Source organism: Lepisma saccharinum, chromosome 2 (genome assembly GCF_977018435.1).
Source record: "Lepisma saccharinum chromosome 2, izLepSacc3.1, whole genome shotgun sequence".
Taxonomy (NCBI): Eukaryota; Metazoa; Arthropoda; class Insecta; order Zygentoma; family Lepismatidae; genus Lepisma; species Lepisma saccharinum.
Window position 1 is genome coordinate 29,019,538 of NC_139230.1, and position 19,221 is coordinate 29,038,758.

Consider the following 19,221-nt stretch of genomic DNA (forward strand, 5'->3'; position numbering starts at 1 on the left):
TTTCTTACAGTTGCTTGTACCTTTCTTTCTATTGTTGGAGTAGGGTCCTTTATAAGTTGGGTGTAGCTATCATTGTTGACTAACTGTTTGAGTTTTTCTTGGTAGCTGTTGTGTGGAGTACAACTGTGCAGTTGCCTCTGTCTGCTGGGAGTATTGCAATCTCTTTGTTCTCTTTTAGGTTTGTGATGGCCGTTATCTCCTGTTGAGTGATGTTATTGTGTGAGTGTGTGGTGGTTTTTTGATGACTTTTCTGATCTCCCATGTGAGTTCCTCAGCTTGTTCACGTTGCATTTTTGCAGTGGCATTTTCTACTGAGGCAATTATGTCTAGTACAGGTAATTTCTTGGGGGGGAAGAGCGAAGTTGAAGCCTTTACTGTGATCAGTAGATTACGATTACACACTACCCTGAAGATGGAGGCAGAATCAGCCACCGAAACATTGGTATTTTTTTAAAATTAACACTGGTTAAAAGTCCAAAACTAATAATGAATGAATCACCACTGATCAGCTACAAAGAACAAAGGTTCATTGCTACAGCAATATGGGTTTTTCCATTTCTCTCTGTTCTCTGCAAGATCAATCCAGTCTTCACCATCCACAAATTAAAAAACAAAAAAACTATCTAATTTTTAGCACAGAATTGTGAATTTTAAAATAAAGGAAAGTGACGCAGTACTTACTCAAGCTTGGAATCCAGATACACATTCAATAAAGTGTAGAATAAATTGCTTTTGTACTTTTGGTCTTTTCCCTGAGAATTATTCAAGCAATATTCTTCTGCAGCTTTGTAATCCTTCAATTTATGAACAAGAATATTCAATGCTTTATCATGTTCTTCAATCTGTAAAATGAATTAACAAAACTCAATATATTTCTCACCATTGTTTATAACACACCACAACTGCCACATTGTAAAACAAAAATTGGTTGACTTTATGGTACAAAAAAATTGAAAAAAGATTCACGTAAACTGGATGTGCACATTATGTCAAATTGGATTCATCTTCATAATATGACAAATATGATATAATTAGAGTAGTTCTGAACTAATAATAATTGTATTGTATCATGAGGTATAACAGGTTGCATAGTTTCCATGTCTAGTACAATGAAAACATCATCAATGTCCACACATAAAAACTACAAAATAAACACACATATTCAACTTACCTTCCCATATAAAATAGCAGTCTCTTGATGTAACTCAGCACTTGTAGTCTTTCCTAACAACAGCTGGACCCTGTACAAATTGGACTGTAGCAATAAATTTTGAAGTGTTTTTCGAGCTGTGATGACGACTTCTTCATTTTGTTCTTTGTTCAATTTCAAAACATTTTCCAGGTACAATACTGCCAAATGTGTGTGAAATTTCTCTTTCTATAAAGAAATAGGTACAAAAGTTTATAAAATGTGCTCTCCAATTATCTTTTCAGGAAAATTTCAACACACAACCACAGGATTTACTTTCATGATATTTTTCATTCAGCTTTACCAATATGCAATATCCACAAGAAAATAACAATAATTTAAATAGTAAAATCAAATGCTGACCTTTATAGAGAGTTCTTGAAATGGCAACTACATTCTGAGCAAAGTGGGGACAATGCAAAACATATTTTGTTTTTAATTATTATTTTTATCTTAGTTTTGCAAAGCAAATCACACTAAAATTATTATTAATCAGTACTCTATCACTATCAGACAATATAGACATATTGACGTATCAGTTAATCATTAAAATTACCAATCCCCCCACACACATGGGGGGGGGACATATATTAGTGGAAACACTTGAAAAAGTTGCATAGTACGCCTTTAGAACTGCTTGGATTCATTGTGAAATCGAGTCATGCAAGCCCTGAATATTCTCCAGGAGAATATTGTACCATTCTTCCAGAAGCACATCAGACAGTTGCAGCAGAGATGAAGGTGGAGGAAATCTGCATCAGAGATGAGGGTGGAGGAAATCTGCATCATACTCATTCTTCTAAAACCAAGCACAGTGGTTCAATAATGTTGAGGTCTGGTGATTGTGCTGGCCAGAAAAGGTATTCCGTAAACCAAGACTAAACAGCTCTGGCAGTGTGATTAGGCGCATTATCATCTTGAAAGATTGCATCCTTGTTGGGGAACAACAGCTGTGCCACAGGATGTACCAGGTCACATAAAATGCCCACTTAGTTTCTAGCCGTAATTTTACCTTGCATAGGAATGATGGAGCCAAGAGAATAAAAGAAGATCGCCACCCAAACCAGGACAGATCTGCCTCCATGTCTTACAGTAGGATGCAGGCGGTCCGAAAAGTACACCTCTTTAGGCGTTCACCACACACCCACATGTCTCATTGTCAGAAACAAGAAAGATGATCACTGGCCATATTACCTTTTTCCAGTCACCACAAGTCCATGTTTTGTGCTCATGGCACCACTTTTCTTCTGCACTGGCATTGGTGATGGTAAGCAGAAGTTTCGGAATGTCAGCCCTACCCCTAATGTTGAGTTTATGAAGCTTCCATCGGAATGTTTTTGTGGAAGCAGGATCTGCCAGATGATCATTGAGTTCTGCTGTCACTTTTGCTGCTGTAGTTCTATGGTTTTTTGTGACAATCCTCTTTCATGCTCGGTGGTCCCTGTCACCAAGGGTTGGCTTTTGTCCTCTATTTATCTTCGTTGATGATGTCTTGCCATGATTTATGTATGCCGCCATAACATTCAACACTGTCTTCCTTGCTACGGCAAATAAAGTGGCAGATTTCGTTACTGATGCACCAGCTAAATGAACTTCAACGATCTGCTCTCTCTGAAAATCCGATAGGTCTCCCATTTTATAGTTTTACCTTGGAACTGTTGCACACGAAAGTTCACAGTGCACTGATTCAGGCATTACACGCAATGGGCAAACATGGTGATAACAAATGCCCATCACGATGCATGGTGGTTCAGTGCTGCCAACTCAGATTGAATTACCCTTCCCTTACAAGCGTAAAAAAAAGGTAAAGGTACAGTGCTCCCCTGTGCTTAGCACCATGCCATGAAGGCATATAGGGGGTGTGGGGGTAACGCCCCACACTTTCTTGATCCGGTTGTGAGAGGGGGGTGATGTGATCAGCATCATGCCTCTGACCACCTTTACCCCCCAAGGGTTTCTTCCAGGTACCCATGTCATTCCATGCAGGGTGGGCTCTGGGGCCACTTCCAATGTTAGAAAAGTTCCCGGATTTGAACCGGCTGTGCATCGAACCCGGGACTTTTAGCATGGTAGTCAGACACATTACTGACTGAGCCTCAGTGGCCATGAGGTGCGTTTTCATTAATCTGTACATCCCCTATATAGTTTATAATTTAGTACAATATTCTTCTATTTCTTATGGATATAAACATATAATCTCTGTTCCCTACTTTTTTAAAAGTAAATGTCTAAATATGCAGCTTCTTTTGCATTGCAGTCATCTGGTAATATACATTAATTAAGGTTGTCAATGAACTATTCAGATTCTTCAAGAGCCATTTGGAATTTTATATCTGATCGGTAGAATATCAGTTATCAGTATCTGTAAATTTTATATGGGTACTTTATCAATATCAGCCAAAATTTTGTATCGGTCCATCCCTAATAGTACAAGACAAATGTAAAGATCATAGAGAACCTAGTTGCATTGAAAAGATTATTTATCCAGTTACTATCAATTCTGTGATGTGTTCATTTCTAATTCTATGACTTTAATGTACATATACAGGGTGTTTATGTGACCATGTTACAAGCTTGCAGGGATGATGGAAGGGAACAAATGCAACAAAGTGAGATAGGGAACCCTGGTCCGGAAATGCTCCAGTCAAAAGTTACAAGCCAAAACCTTTGAAGGGCAGCTATCTGGCTACCTATCTTTACATTATTAAGGCAATGTCTTTCAAATGGTAAGCATAATACTAACATCTTGTCCACACATCCAATACTGGTTTATCCTGCCACAATATGAAACATTTGTAGTAAGTGAGGGACTGTTCATGATAACCATTTGTGTCTACATGCAATTGTGCACATATTTACATTAAAATTCTTGAATTGGATTTAATGGTTTTTCAGAGGTGCACAAACTTCCATGACAAAGCCAACAATAGGCTCATCCACAAAGACTGATTAGCTACAATCATGAGGTGTATGTGCCTTGAGAGTTACAATTCTTTCCTCAGTGACAATAATACTACAGAACTGATATTGATATCTGATATTCTAAAAATATGACAATGAAAAATTAATGTTTCATGATGTCCCTTCTTTATTAGTACATGTAAACAAGTGGGTGGAATAAGTTTTACCTTAGAAAAATTAACTAAGCATTTAGAAACTGACTTATTACTCTAATAAACATAAAAAAACAATAGCAAAAGGAAAGATTTGCATGATCAATTATGGACTACTTATGAAAATATTGAATCGGTAACATTACTTGCTATTTTACCAATATGCCTATATCAGAAGATGCCATTAGAGTGCCAGTTAATCTGTTCCATCTCCAGTAAAATTCTTATCTAAACATCTCATTATCTTACTTCAATTTCTAAATTTAAAAATCTGAAAGAAACTCTATTCTAACTCCAGTCAATTACATACTTACTAACACCTATTCCATACCTGTATTTTTCTTTCCAGGACTAAATGCTCTAAATATTTTATCACAGCAGAAGGATAACGATGCAGATATTCAACAATGTTGTCTGGTTTCATTTTATCACTAGGAGATTCACTAGATGAACGGCAAGTAAATATGCGGACTCCAATATCTGCATCCTTTTCCAGAACAAAATCTGCATACCTCCACACCAAGTCATAATCATCCAAACTAAAAAATAAAAAAAAATAAAAATCAAATATCAGATCTAATGAAAGCATACTAAAAATCTTAAAGAATTTACCACATTAATATTACTTTACCAATACAGCTCCTTTAGAATACCCACAAAAACTTTTTTGCATAATTTTTTCTAATCATCATTATCCTTTACCATTTCCTGCCTCTGACTGGGTCCGCATAGAAGTCAAGTCTCTTCATTTTTTTCTGGTCTTCCACCACTCTTCTCTTTTCACGGATCCTTTTCTAATAATTGTACACTAACATTTATAGTTTTATGAGGATTTACAAACACTTAAAAATATTTATGTGTTATTGCTTAATATACTTCTCATTCCCCCAAAATCCTTTCTCTTAACTCCATATTATCGATTGGACACAACACATTCAGATATACTGTGAATAAAGTAAACAAAATATTTTTGGTTTGTAGTAGGGATGGGCAGACATGAAATTTTGGCTGATATCAATATAAAATTACAAATGGTTCATTGTCCTTAACCCTCCATCATCCGCATCCTCATTGCATTGCAGCACAAATGTCCCTCACACGGAACTCAGTGCTGCCTCATCAAAACCAATGTTATTTACGTGAATTATTGATGCAAATCAAAATTGAATTAAACTAGCACTTGCTGGAAATCAGGCAAAATATACATGAACACAAACATGTCCATTTCGGACATTTTTATCAGCTATTAAAAGAAAAGTAATAAAAATGAAAGTGTCTCATAGAATTACAAGCTTAGACTCTTGAAGCAAATGCACCAAAATATTATTCTAAAAGTAATTAAAACTTTGCCATATAATGAAGGCACTAAAAAGTTTACTCACCATTAACAAAATTATCAAAGTATTTTCAAAAAAATGTTCAACGTATTCAAATCAAATTGAAATCGTACAACTTATATGGACGTAGAAAGGAACTATTTATTCCAAAACTCTCTGTCTAAATGTGACAGACTCGAAGAAAAAGCAATCAAATGTAGAAAACACACCTTAAAGAAACTTACAAAATATTTTTAAAATGTTCAAATCTCAATTTGTTTCTCGTACTCTCACAAGGTATACGTAAGAAAAGACATACTGACTCAAATATAATAAACCAAATGATGTCACTTTTCAATATCGTTATTTTGACAACTCCTGACATTTCATATGGGTACTGCAATGGTTTCTGCATACAAATAATTTGCATTCTGAATAACGTACCGTGGTTTTATTCTTCTTATTTCCCCCCAATTCATGGCTGACATGCTGTGATTTAAGATATTAAACGTTCCCGCATGTGTAACTGAGTGCCACCAAAGGAGGACCGGTCACTTCAAAGACATGTAAGCAAATGGAGAAAAGACAGAAAAAAGTTGCCAACGCCTCTATGTTTTCAGGGGAATAGTGAAGATAAGTTACCTAGTGCTTTCCTGACCATTATTGCGCTGGTAAGGAAAATAATTCAGAATTTTAAAAAAGGCAGCACTCAGTGCTGCCGCACGGGTTACAGATTAATGAATGTATGTTACTAGATGAACCAAGCTTTTGCAATGGAAAAGAAGCTACATATTTAGACATCAAAGTTTTCTAAAAAAGTACAGAATGGAGATTATATGTATATATTAAAAAAATATACAGTGTGTTTCAAAAAGAATATACGTATTTTGCATACATATATTTATTAAACTTTGACATACAAAGATGAAACTTGACACACATACTTACGAACCTCTCAAGTTAAGATTACAGATGTTCAATATGTCCTCCAGCAGTGACACGAACAATATCACATCGATACTCAAATTCCTCCCATACTCGGGCAAGCATGTCCTTCGTCACTGATGTTACGTCAGTACGGATCCGGTTCTTCAACTCTTCCAGGTTCTGTGGGAGTGGTGGTACATAAACATTGTCTTTAATGAAACCCCACAGGAAGAAGTCACAGGGTGTCAAATCCAGTGACCGTGATACATGCTAAGTCACCAGCTCCTTGATGACCAATCCAACGGTTCGGTAGAGTTTCATTCAGATAATCACGCACTTGGCGACTCCAGTGAGGGGGTGTCCCATCTTGTTGAAAAATGAAGTTGTCTTCATGCAGCCTCGGAAACAACCAGTTTTGTAACATAGAGAGATACTGCTAACCGTTAACGGTGTTTCCATCAAAGAAGAATGGGCCGTAAACAGATGATCGGGATATCGCGCAAAACACATTCACCTTGGGCGAATCTCGTACATGTTCAATGAATACATGTGGGTTCTGTAGGCCCCAAATGCGAACATTATGTTTGTTTACCTGACCACTGACATGAAACGCAGCTTCATCACTAAACACGATGCGTTGTGCGAAAGTGTTGTCATTGTCAATAGCATCAAGAATCTCGTTACAAAATGCCACACGTTTGCGTTTGTCATCAGGACGCAGAGCTTGTAACAGCTGTACCTTGTACGGCTTCATAACCAGCCAACGTCTCAAACATGCCAAATTGTTGTTGTAGGAAGTTGTAACTCCCAACTGACACGACGAGTTGATTTTGAAGGGCAACGTTGGAAAGCAGTTTGAATTCGTGCAACATTTTCTTCAGGAACACGAGGGCGGCCATGACTCTTTCCTTTACATACACTCCTGTATCTACAAACTGTTGATACCATCTGCGAATGTTCCACCCATTCGGAGGATCAATTTGGTACCTCAACCTGAAACGTCTTTGCACTGTAATCACGGAATTGCACTTCGCAAACTCAAGAACACAAAATGATTTCTGCTGCGGAGTAGCCATTTCAAACAACTGACTGTTACCAAGCAAAACCGAACACAACTGACATCTAGCGGCTATTATATAAACTAGACTATGTATTCGTTTTTCTAATAGCTGAGCCGGGGCGTAGCAATTGATAGTTCGGACAAAATAATACTTTGTAATACGTATATTCTTTTTGAAACACGCTGTATATAACAAAATGGTACAATATTCCACTAAATTATAAGATATTTATATCAGATCAGTAAATTTACCAACAAACCAATACACCAATATGCCTATATCAGCCAATACTAATAGAGTTTCAATTAATCTGTCCCATTCCTACTTAATATAATGTGTAATGTATAATAAATGTAAAATGTAACAGATTTAAGTACTACTATTTCTAAAACATTATATACTCTACTTACTTTGACAAGCATTCCACAAAAAATTCCAAACCAAGAAAATTTTCATCTTTGTACTCTCCTGACACAAGCTTTGACCAAATTTGCAGTGCCTTCTCATGATTTTTTCCATGGCGATATAATAATGCCAGGGCATGGTAACATTCACACTTTTCCAGCCACTCAGCACAGTCATTCATATCACAGTTTATTTCTCCAGCACCAATAAATGCTTCCAACTCTGACACATATCTTTCTGAGTATAACTTCAGCAGGGCAGTATCAACTTCCTACAAACATAATAAAATATACAGTATAATTCATTTACATGTATCACATGATCTATTATATTACTCACAATATTCAAGTACTGTATTACGCATGTATAATGGACATGTGTGTATAATGTGCACCCCGGTTTTTGATGGGGAAAAGCGACAAACAATTATATCTTGTATATATGTGCAGTACAATTCAAGTTCAAGAAATGGCTTTCTTAGTTGTATCAAGAGTGAGTGACATCATACCTATTCAATACCTGCTGTGTGGGCAAGAGGAGAATATCATCTTGTGTATACAGTGAGTCACCAACCCATGCCACCTCCCCCACTGTGTTTAGCATCCCAAAGCTTTCACTTATGTAACCACCTTGTTTATTCTGTAGTAGAAGAAAGTAAGATCAAAATTATGTTATGGATTTGCAGCGTTCATGAAGTTATTTTCTATTATTTCTTGCCCAACAAATACAGCTGATACATATCCCATGTGATGGAAGGTGCATGCTCAAATTGTGCACTGCTTTTCTCTGTGTCACAGAAATTTCCGTTTCAAAGTGAAAAATCATGGGATATGGCCACTTCACTTTTATAGTGTTTTTTTTTTCTTTATTATTACTAAAGAAATCCAAACTGCTAATTTGTATTTGTGCCTGTTGATATATACATGTTATATGCAGGGATATAGTGAAAACATGCATGGTTTTAATGTTGGCTGTCCGAATTATTCCATGCATAATACGCACCACAGTTTTGGGGGCAAAAATTTTGAAAAGAGGTGCACATTATACATGAGTAAATATGGTACATTTACAATTATGCTAACATTCAAGTTATGTAAATACAGTCCTGAATCACAGGCTGAAAATTTTCAGGACAAAAACAATACAGTAAAATCTTCCTAAATATTAGCATGTTGTTCATGGCTAATCAACGTCATGATAAAAAGTGAAATGTGTGTGTAGAACAAGTGAGCAAAGTTGAATCTAGACATAACTTTCTATCTGGATAGCTCACCAATATGAACTTGAAACTGACCACTCTAAATAAACTGTGTGGATTTAGTAAGAGCTGAGCTGAAACCATTTTGAACTGATTTCAATGTAGTAGCAATTAATAGCAAATTACAAAAATAGTTCTATACTGAAACTAAGTCATCACAGCACTTTATCATTAAATCCATTTTTGACAAGTACGAAAAATGTTCACTTTGCATAAGTCCTGGGATATTCAGAGATGGGAGATGTTAGTCAGCATTTTACATTCCTCAAAGGATATGTGTACTCCAAAACATTATGGGCAGGTATCAGTGATATGATACTTCCTAATACCAGTGCCAATGATAGTGGCCAATACCAATACATAACTTTTACTGTTGCACTTTCTCAAATACACTAGCACATCATGCTACAATGCCAGGGGTCCCAGGTTCGAATCCCGGCCTCGACATGCATGTTTGTGAGTGTCCATTCATCACATTGGCACAAAAAGAGAAGTAAAATTAAGCAAATCAATTAATCAAATACACTACAATGACCTCGTGCAAACTGAATTTCATTGAAAACACCTCATGTGTTAATATTTTGAATGTACACTCTTTAATTTTGCTACTGTTATTGTCAACTCTCACTTGACTTTTGTGGTGAACTTGCAGAGAATTGTACATAATTATTATATTTAAACTTTAAACTTTGTGTCATCTTGCTTTGTTGTTGTTTTCTTTTGTTTGTTGGCCTACTGTTATGTTATTGCTTAAAAATGGGTCCTGATGTACTTGAGAAAATACAAATAAATAATGAAAGTGACAGGTTTTATTCCTCTCCAAGAACAAACAACAACAACAAAAAAAAAAACAGAACTTACATATCTGTACTGCATATCCCCCATTGCCCGGAGCTTTTCCAGGTATGCCATCAAAAAATCCTTAGCCATTTTTATTCTGAGGTCATCTCCTCGAAACAGCTGCACCACATCAGCAATATTGTGCAGAGGAGGAACAGCACGAACAAATGTTGAAGATGATGGAAGAAGTTGTGGAAGCAAGCTTATTATCTGAAAAACAAGAACAGAAGTTATATAACAATGTACAGTGACAACGATTCACACTTTGGTGCCTCTCTAGGATTAATTTTCCAGCAATAACAATGATAGCTAAGCAAATGTTAAAATAGCTCATAAATGGGCTGAACCCCTACTTTAAACTAACAATGATATTCATACAGATTAATGCATATTCTAGCAATGTAAATTGTTCAGGATGTTTAATGCTCTACACGGACATTCAGTATGTGGAATAAGTTACTAAGGTGTAAAGTTTTGAATGAAGTAAAAACAAACGGGGATAGAAGACAGCTGTCAAGTTACTAGTAAAAATGTTCGATGTGCAATCGATGGTCTCTGTGGGTATTTATCAAATTGATAAGAGAATTATATACTCTTTACACATTTTATGCATTACAGATGATTTATTTAGGACACATTCATAAAAAAAGTATGTTTTCTTGAAATTATGAGGCATACTGGCAACACTTGTCATGTCAGAGAGCACTGCCAGGTGTCCCCGACATCTGGCTATGTTATTCAATCAATACCCAGAAGCAAGGAAAGAGTTGAAATTAATCATACAAAAAGATATGTAGGTTAGATTAGAATTGAATACATGTTCATTTCAACTGGTGGGATACTGGTTAGCATATTTGGGGTTTTTGAGGTCCACTTAAGGTGAATAACTCCATCCCAGTTTTACTTCCTCTTCTTACATCCTATACCTACATAGCATTATTCACCCCAAGTGCTACACATGAAACTAGATTAGCAAATCAACCTAACACAGTGAAACTTCGATTTTATATTTTTCAGGGGACCAAAATTAAAGAAAAATCTGGGGAAAATGTAAAATCCAGGAAAACTGTATAGCATTTTGCTCCATTGGGACTATGAAGATTGAACGTATAATGCAGGAAAATGTAAAACCAGGTAATGTAAAATCGGGATTCCACTGTACACAGGAATTTTACAAGTTGATTGCATTTACAGGTAAGATTGCAATGAAAATTAGTTACATGGAAACTTTAAACCTAAACAAGTTACAAGAATGAGGAGGTGGTTGCAAAAATAAGAGAAAAATTTCAAAATTCTATCTGCAAACTACTGCTTCCTTTGTTTTTTTTATGTGTAATATCTGAATTGAGGCAGCACCTTAAAATCTGTGGATTTTACATTATTTTACAAGTTTTTTTTTCACACATTCTACAAATTTATGTGTTTTTACACATACTTACTTTTTACTTACACATCTAGTAGAAAAACCCTTCTTTAAGTGTAATTTCCCAACCCTGGTCATAGAGTAATCACAAAGATATGTACTCACCTGAAAACAGTTGCCTGTCACAATGGTGGTCACGTACATCCATGCCATTTTCAACACATTTCATCTTCAATAAAACTGAGCTTTCATATGGAGGGATCATATATTAAAATTTTGTTTACCTCTCTCACATCGACTAATCCATTCCTAAATTGCTCTTCAGCTTCATCAAAATGTCCATTAGAAAAGTGTATGAATGCAGCTTGCTGTTGAATTTTCCTATATATTCTCTGAAACTGTTCTTTGCTTAAGCCTGCTCTGTTAGCATTTTCAGCTAAACCCAATGCTTCATCAACTCTCCCATCAGAAAGAAGAACCTGCAGAAAATTTACACTTTATTACAGGTATAACAGACAAATTACAGTCACATTCTTAAACCTTCATGGATCGCATGAGAAAAGTTACATCGATGGTAGCGCATGGTGCCAGACACCAGGTTCTTAAAATATGTTCAATTAATGGTCTAAAATGCCAAACTCTCAATTGTTAGGATTAGATCTTTTCTTGCAACGATTGAGATTCTATAAAACTACGTATAAAAATTGAAATTCTATGAAACTATAAAAAGGCACTCTTAGTTATTCAGGGACGGAACGGTAGACTGGATTTTCAGTAAAAACTAGGTACACCTAGAGTCGTGCATGGACTCAGACAGCAAGGGGCTTCAACGAACCCCCCCACCCACTAGCAGCTCAAAGATGTGACTAACACTGAGAACAAAATCATGGTGTAAAAGAGGAAGGTTAAAAACTTAGCTTAGAGGGAGGGTGTTGACAAAACATTCATTGATAAATTAAGACGTTAAAATCACACACCTGGAACTAGAGAATGTGCACAATCAACACAGGGTTAAAATACTTGCTACAGCACATAAGCATTTAAGAAAACAGCACAACAGACATCAGTAGATAAATTAGGAAAGGACAAATTTGAAATTTTGGCTGATGCTCATAGTGTACCAATAAAAATATACGGATACTGATAGCCGATATTCTACCAATAAAATATAAAATTCTAATTGGTTCTTGAAGAACCTCAATAGTTCATTGACCTCCTTAATTAATGTATGTTACCAGATGACTGCAATGCAAAAGATGCTACATATTTAGACATTTACTTTTTTTAAGAAAAAAAAGTAGGGCATGGAGATTTTATATTTACATCCATAAAAATTATAGCACATTGGCAGAATATTGGACTAAATTATAAGATATTTATGTATATATTGATCAGTAAAATTATCAATATTTTTTCTAATAAACCAATACAATGATATGGCTATATCGGCTGATACCGATACACAGGGAGACAAATTTATGGTAAATAAAAACTGATGAGAGCGGTAAATAAAATGTTAGATCAGCGGTATATACCAGCGGTGAAAAAAAAAAAACGGCACACACTTTTTCATCATGAGAGGAAACAACATACAAAAGAGCTATAAATTGATAAACTACTTCATTTTTATATACTGTACACATACACAAGTACTTAGCTGTCCAACCAAAAAGAAAACATCAACACAAAATCACTTCATTTCTAAATTGCATATCTCAAGTGATTTATTCATTGTATGTATTTAAAGGATATCCTTGCTGTCCAACAAATAAAATAATCACTACTGCACATAAACAAACACATGTTGAAAATCACATGATGATAAACAAAATTCATTCATGACTGAACACAAATGACACCAATGTTTCCCTTGATGTGCGGGAACAGACTAATCTTATCGTTGCTACAGCTAGCAAGTTCAATGAAACTGGAAGTTGAGTAGACATTCGGGGGAAGAAAGGAATGCAGCTTGACAGGGAGCGAAGTTTTCGAACCGAGATTATGTGCATGGGAAATCCCAATTTGCAGCGTCTTCCTGATGTGATCAAGGATAAAACGTTCTTGAGCTGCAAGTGGTAGGAAACTTTAGGCAAATGTTTCATTACAAATCGACAGTTTGCGCGCATAACCTCGATTGCCGGTTTTTGCGTGTTTTCTACTTAATTTGATGATATTTCACGGTTATTTCACGAAAAAGCATTCATTTCGTGGAAAAGCACACATTTTGCATTACTTCGTGACTAAAATTCATGCATATTTCATCATTGGAGGTGTAGTTACGTGCAGAATGTTCAAAATTGCATCTTTTTTTCACATTTCGTGATTTCGTGCATTGCGAAAATTCAATGTCCCTACCAATACATATAGCACACAGTGGAATAAAATTGACAATATGATTTTTTGATGAAACATTAAATTTTAAGTGAGTCAATAGGTACAAAATACAAAATATTTTGATGGGCAGAAAATGTTAATTATTTACTAGTAATTAGTATGCCCATGATAGTTGAGCATGAATTATGATAGTGCACCAACATAACTAGTGAATAGCAAGACGGAATAATTGCAGGAATAGACCAATAATTTTTTTGACAATATTAATAAAAGTGCACCTTTAAAATTTATTGATACCAATAACTGATTACTGATCTGATATAAAATTGCAAAAGTTACACAAATAACATCTTGTATTAATAAATGAAAAAGGTGAATGCAATAGGTTTTCATTTAGAAAAAGAAATGGCATATTTAATCATTTAAACTTTACAAAACCAAGATAATTGACTTATAGCTTTGCATTCATAACAATAACAACTAAATCGCAGAATTTTGTAATAATTTAGCATAAGTTACCTATAAATATCACCAATAAACCAATATACATATATATTGGATGGTACTAACATGGAACTGAGTAATCTGTTCAAGCCCTATAAATAAGTATACAGCTCTAGAATTTGACCTTTCTTCTCTTCCCTTACATAATCCAGAATTTAAAGTAAGTGTGTTTGTTATTATTTATGGTATTTATATAATTTCAGTATTCCACACTACCCATGACAACTATTTCAAAATAGTATTACAATAATTTTTACAATATGTGCATCACAACTAAGACACAATTTAAAGCCGTACCTGAACTTGTTTTTCCCATGGAACAGGAATAAGGCCATATACTGCAGTTCCTGAGCATACATATATCCTCCCATCAAAGTTTCCAATGTTAAGGCCCCCAGAAAATGGCAAAGCTTGCTTCTGTTGTTGATCCAGAATGCTACAATAAAACATGAGTGAAATGCAATTGGCTCATCAATAATTTCCAGAGAATCAGAAATTTGGATGAAAATAAAAGCTAGTAGTTACAAGTGGAAAAAAATAAAAATATATTTAACTTTCAATTGATTGATTGATCCAGTTTATTTTATTTTACATTTCTGTCAGTTTTGGCTATGAAGATAAGGATGAGTGAATAAATTGATGAAGGAACATTCATAAAAAAACACCCATGCACAGGCCAGGATTCGAACCTGGGAATTCTAGCATCATAGCACATTGTGCTAACCACTCCACCATGGAGGTCTGCTTATTTCACTTTAAAGACAGTCTATGAATGCAAGAAACATTAACTTTCTTAGAAACATGTGTACTATTTTGGACTCCCGAAAAAAGAGTTCATGGAAATTTTATCTAGAATACTAAAAAAATTATCATTAAGCCTTATATTGCATTTTAGGGCTAAGACAAATTGGAATAGATGGAAAATTAAATTGTGCATTAAAAAAATGTACAATCATTACTAATCACTACAGTATGATATGTTTATCCATGTAGTAAAATACATTGTGTGGACTGTCATTTTAAAGATGAAGCATTGAGGAAAACACTAGTAATTAATTATATACAGTGGAACCCAGATTTTTCATTCTTGGATTTTACATTTTCCAGCATTGTACATTCAATCTTGATGGTCCCAACATAGCAAAATGTTGTAAAATTTTCCTCGATTTAACATTTTCCTGCATTTTAAGTTTGATCAGCTTGATTCTCTGAAAAACGTAAAATCAAGGTTCAGCCGTATTAAATAGAATTTAGCAAACAAATTACTCTGAATATACTGCAGGATTTACTTGTAATTTCATAACTAGTCCAGTTATTTCTACATTATTCTTATATTATATAATTTTGTATACAATAAAAATACAAACAAGCAATACCTGTAAATCACGATGACTTCATCACTAAGTCCTAAAATGTATGGGTGAAAATATGCAATTGATAGTATATGATAAGACCACTGCATTGGTGGACGTTCTGATTCTCCAGCAGATGTTACAAACATACCGAGACCACCAGGTGCACTAAGAAGGAATTCTTCCTGAAAATGTGAGGAAAAAACTTCTTAAAAATATTAATTACATTCTTAACAAGTAGCTCTTAAAAACAGCACAAGAGTTGTCAGAAATAAAACAAAATGTGTTAAGTGTAATTTTATACCCACAAAAAACCCACACTGGTTAACTGGTTACATTACATTAGAAAAAAAATGCACCTCTTAACTGCCTCTTGAGGAATTGAGTTTGTCCTATTCAGAAATGGGCCTCCCTGGTGGCATAGTGTAATCAATTAGTCCCAGGTTCCATTTTTTCCTGAGTAAATCTGCAGAATTTGTTTATAGCTGGTTAAATTGGTCATTCCTGTAGAACTATCATCTTTCACCGCATAATTGTGCACCATGTTTTCATCAGTCCAAACAGGCTTGAAACCTTTCAGCGCATAATTGTCGCATAGTTCTGTTTGTCACACCACTTAAAAGGTAAATAGAGCAGCATGAAACCAATGATAGAGGCACAGAATCTTCGGACACACAAGATTAAATTTTGTAAGTCCGTTCTTCGCAACACTGTAGCAAATATTCTCAAGTGAAATATTTAGACTATAATGCACAATAACAGATATGTTAACTTTATCTTTGAGACCAGAGAAATGATTGCTAAACTGTCATTAAGAAATTATGTGCATCAATGTGAACTATTAATTTTTTAAAGTATATTCATGAGCATTCCATGCATCCTAATCTTGCACCAGAAACAGTTTCATAATACATGATTTTTACGTAATACCAGCACATAGTCAGCTGAATCCCTCACAAAACCAGTCATCTACCCAGAGGGAAAACTACAAGCAAATCTTACCAATACTTGACACCTGACAGTACACCAGAAAATTGAAGGAAAACATTGCTATTCCTGTATCAAGTCAGCCATTCTTACCTCCTCTTTGGGACTTTATAAGCAGCTGATGAATAGTAGTCAGGCTAAAAATGACAACAACCTGATTGCCAGGCTAGGAAACTGATTTATGATTTGCTTATTTTTCAGCTACTGTGGCACTCCTATCCCTGCATTATCTGCTGCACATTTACTTGTTAAGTTCAGAGGTAAGATGAATCTCAAACACTAGTAAATTGGATTGAAAAACAAAAATTTTCAAAATTTGATTTGTAATAGCGAAATTGTTAAAAATTTCATGTTGATACCTCTACTCTAAGTGCACTTGCACATGTACCGTAATTTTGCCGGGGTAGTTTTCCGCGACAACATCGACGCCGGAAGCATGTTTTTCACATGCATCAACACAATCAGGGTTCTCGCCAAGACCTTGGAGGGAACACAGAAAAGCCTGATGACTCCTGCCCTGCATTGCTAACCTCCCGATAAGAAAAAGCTGTTTAATCTGTGAAATTATGCTAAATTGTGCTAGGATCTAAAAAATAATAATAATGAATTACTATTATTGATAATTAGTAACAGTAATTTATTATTATAATTATTTTTCAGATGATTGTAATTTTAAGTTATGCATTTATTTTTCGAGACGAGTTCAACATTGAACTAGACAAAGTTTGAGATGATTCGTCAATTACAAAGCGGAACATTTGTTTTATTTGTGCCAATTTCTTGCCATGAAATTGTCCTCGCGAGGTTAACTGAGGAGTATAAAGAAAAGTTGAAGAGAAGAGTGTGTGGTTGGGAAAGCATGTCCCTTGATGGAAAATAAGATCTGAATATATTATTATTTTTAATTTCTCAAAATATCGTCCTTCGAAGTGAATTTCTCCCTCCCCAGAAAAGCAAGTATGCAAATTATGCTAGATTTTCCCATTATGCAAGCACAGGGTGCAAAGTGCCAACAAAACTCAAATTGTGCTAGGTTTAGCATCATTATGCTAGGGTTGGCATAACTGCCTGCTTCAAAACAACTTCCAGCTAAATTTTATGGTTTGGGTCTGTGCCCTCGTTTTCATTGCCTGGGGCGAAGGGGGCTGGGTCCGACTCTTGGTGTGTTGAGGGGAACTCGGCCCCATCCTAACCATCAAACGGTCCTTCCAGGAAATTTGTCGAGTAGGGCTACGTGTGTGGCTGTCCCATTAACCCCCTTTGTTTCTTTGTGCATACGATATCGAGGGAGGGAACACAGTCTATCTTATCGATGTGCGTGTAAACGTCCTTAGGCTTACCACAGTGGATTTGAAGCTTTTTGGGTGGGCAATCCTGTGATACATGCTCCTTCATGTTTGCAAGCCAAGAAATCACCTGCATATCACTTAAAAGGAACATATATTGCATTGACTGCATGCTCAAAGTCACTGTGGTAAGCCTTAAGAGTCAAGATATTAAAAAAAAATCAAACTCACCTTTTTTGAGAACGAAGGCAATAAATATAATTTTGCAATACCTTATGTAATTTAGAAAAAATAGTAACTTTTCCATCAACTTTGTCAAACATATGGTACAGTCAAGAGAAAAATGCTGTTGTTTGGGTTTTATTGGAAACATGCTGAAATTCCTAGAGCTTACACCCTATCGTGACAAGTGTACTGCATCTTGAATTTTACTATTACCAGGCTTGTCTACAAGAAAAGGAGTATAAATTGTAGGAATTTTATGGTGTGATGATATGGTATGATTCCTTAGATTTTCCTACTGTACATAGAGAGCAGATTCCACGTGACTCTTATTACCTTCGTAATTCTCCTAATGACAGGCAAAAAATTTTCACTACCATATGTGAAAAGCTCCTGCATGTTGTTACTTTCAAAATTATAGACAACATATTGTGTTGTCAAAGCGGCACATATGTAACAACCATCTGCTGCTACTGCCACAGCAGGCTCAACAATGCTGATATCCTTAACAGGTATAAGCTTCTCATCAGTTACATTAAATATCTGCAGATGCTTTCTCTTGGCCACACAAATCTGAAAGAAAGGTATAAGAAAATGCAGTAAGGATGATCAAAATTAAATTCTTGCTGATACCAATAATATGCAGACATAAAATTTACAAATAACTATTACCAATATGAAGGACATTAATGGTTCATTAGCCTCCTTAATTAATATGTGTAATCAGATGACTGCAATGATTGATTGATTGATTTGGTGGTATGTCCACGTTATGAACAGTAAGGCTAATCGGGACTCGACCTACAGTTTAAAGTGGGATCCGAACCACTATGAGCCTCCACTGGGTATCAAACCTGGGACTGCAATGAGTTCTGATCTCAAACAGGAACTGCATGTTTAGACATTTACTTTACAAAACTAGACATAACACAATGGTCAAGTTTTGCACAAATTACAGGGTATATTAGTAAAATTATCTATAATTTTAGATAAACAAATACACCAATATACTGAAGTTTGACTTAGGAATCCCCAATATAAACTGTTAACTAAGGTACTCACAT

The 19,221-nt window shown here is 35.3% G+C and overlaps 1 protein-coding gene across 1 annotated transcript in view; it reads right to left on the minus strand.

Annotated features, from left to right (window-relative positions):
- The window catches only part of LOC145983975 (transforming growth factor-beta receptor-associated protein 1-like), a 50,637-nt gene that overhangs the window by 17,158 nt on the left and 14,258 nt on the right, over positions 1-19,221 (minus strand). The window contains exons 5-13 of the mRNA XM_083117206.1: positions 18,494-18,730; positions 15,687-15,847; positions 14,608-14,746; positions 11,757-11,951; positions 10,131-10,319; positions 8,017-8,282; positions 4,634-4,841; positions 1,172-1,378; positions 682-842 (exon numbers count right to left, since the gene is read on the minus strand). Coding sequence (XP_082973332.1) covers positions 682-842; positions 1,172-1,378; positions 4,634-4,841; positions 8,017-8,282; positions 10,131-10,319; positions 11,757-11,951; positions 14,608-14,746; positions 15,687-15,847; positions 18,494-18,730 — 1,763 coding nt within the window. The remainder of the gene's footprint in view (positions 1-681; positions 843-1,171; positions 1,379-4,633; positions 4,842-8,016; positions 8,283-10,130; positions 10,320-11,756; positions 11,952-14,607; positions 14,747-15,686; positions 15,848-18,493; positions 18,731-19,221) is intronic.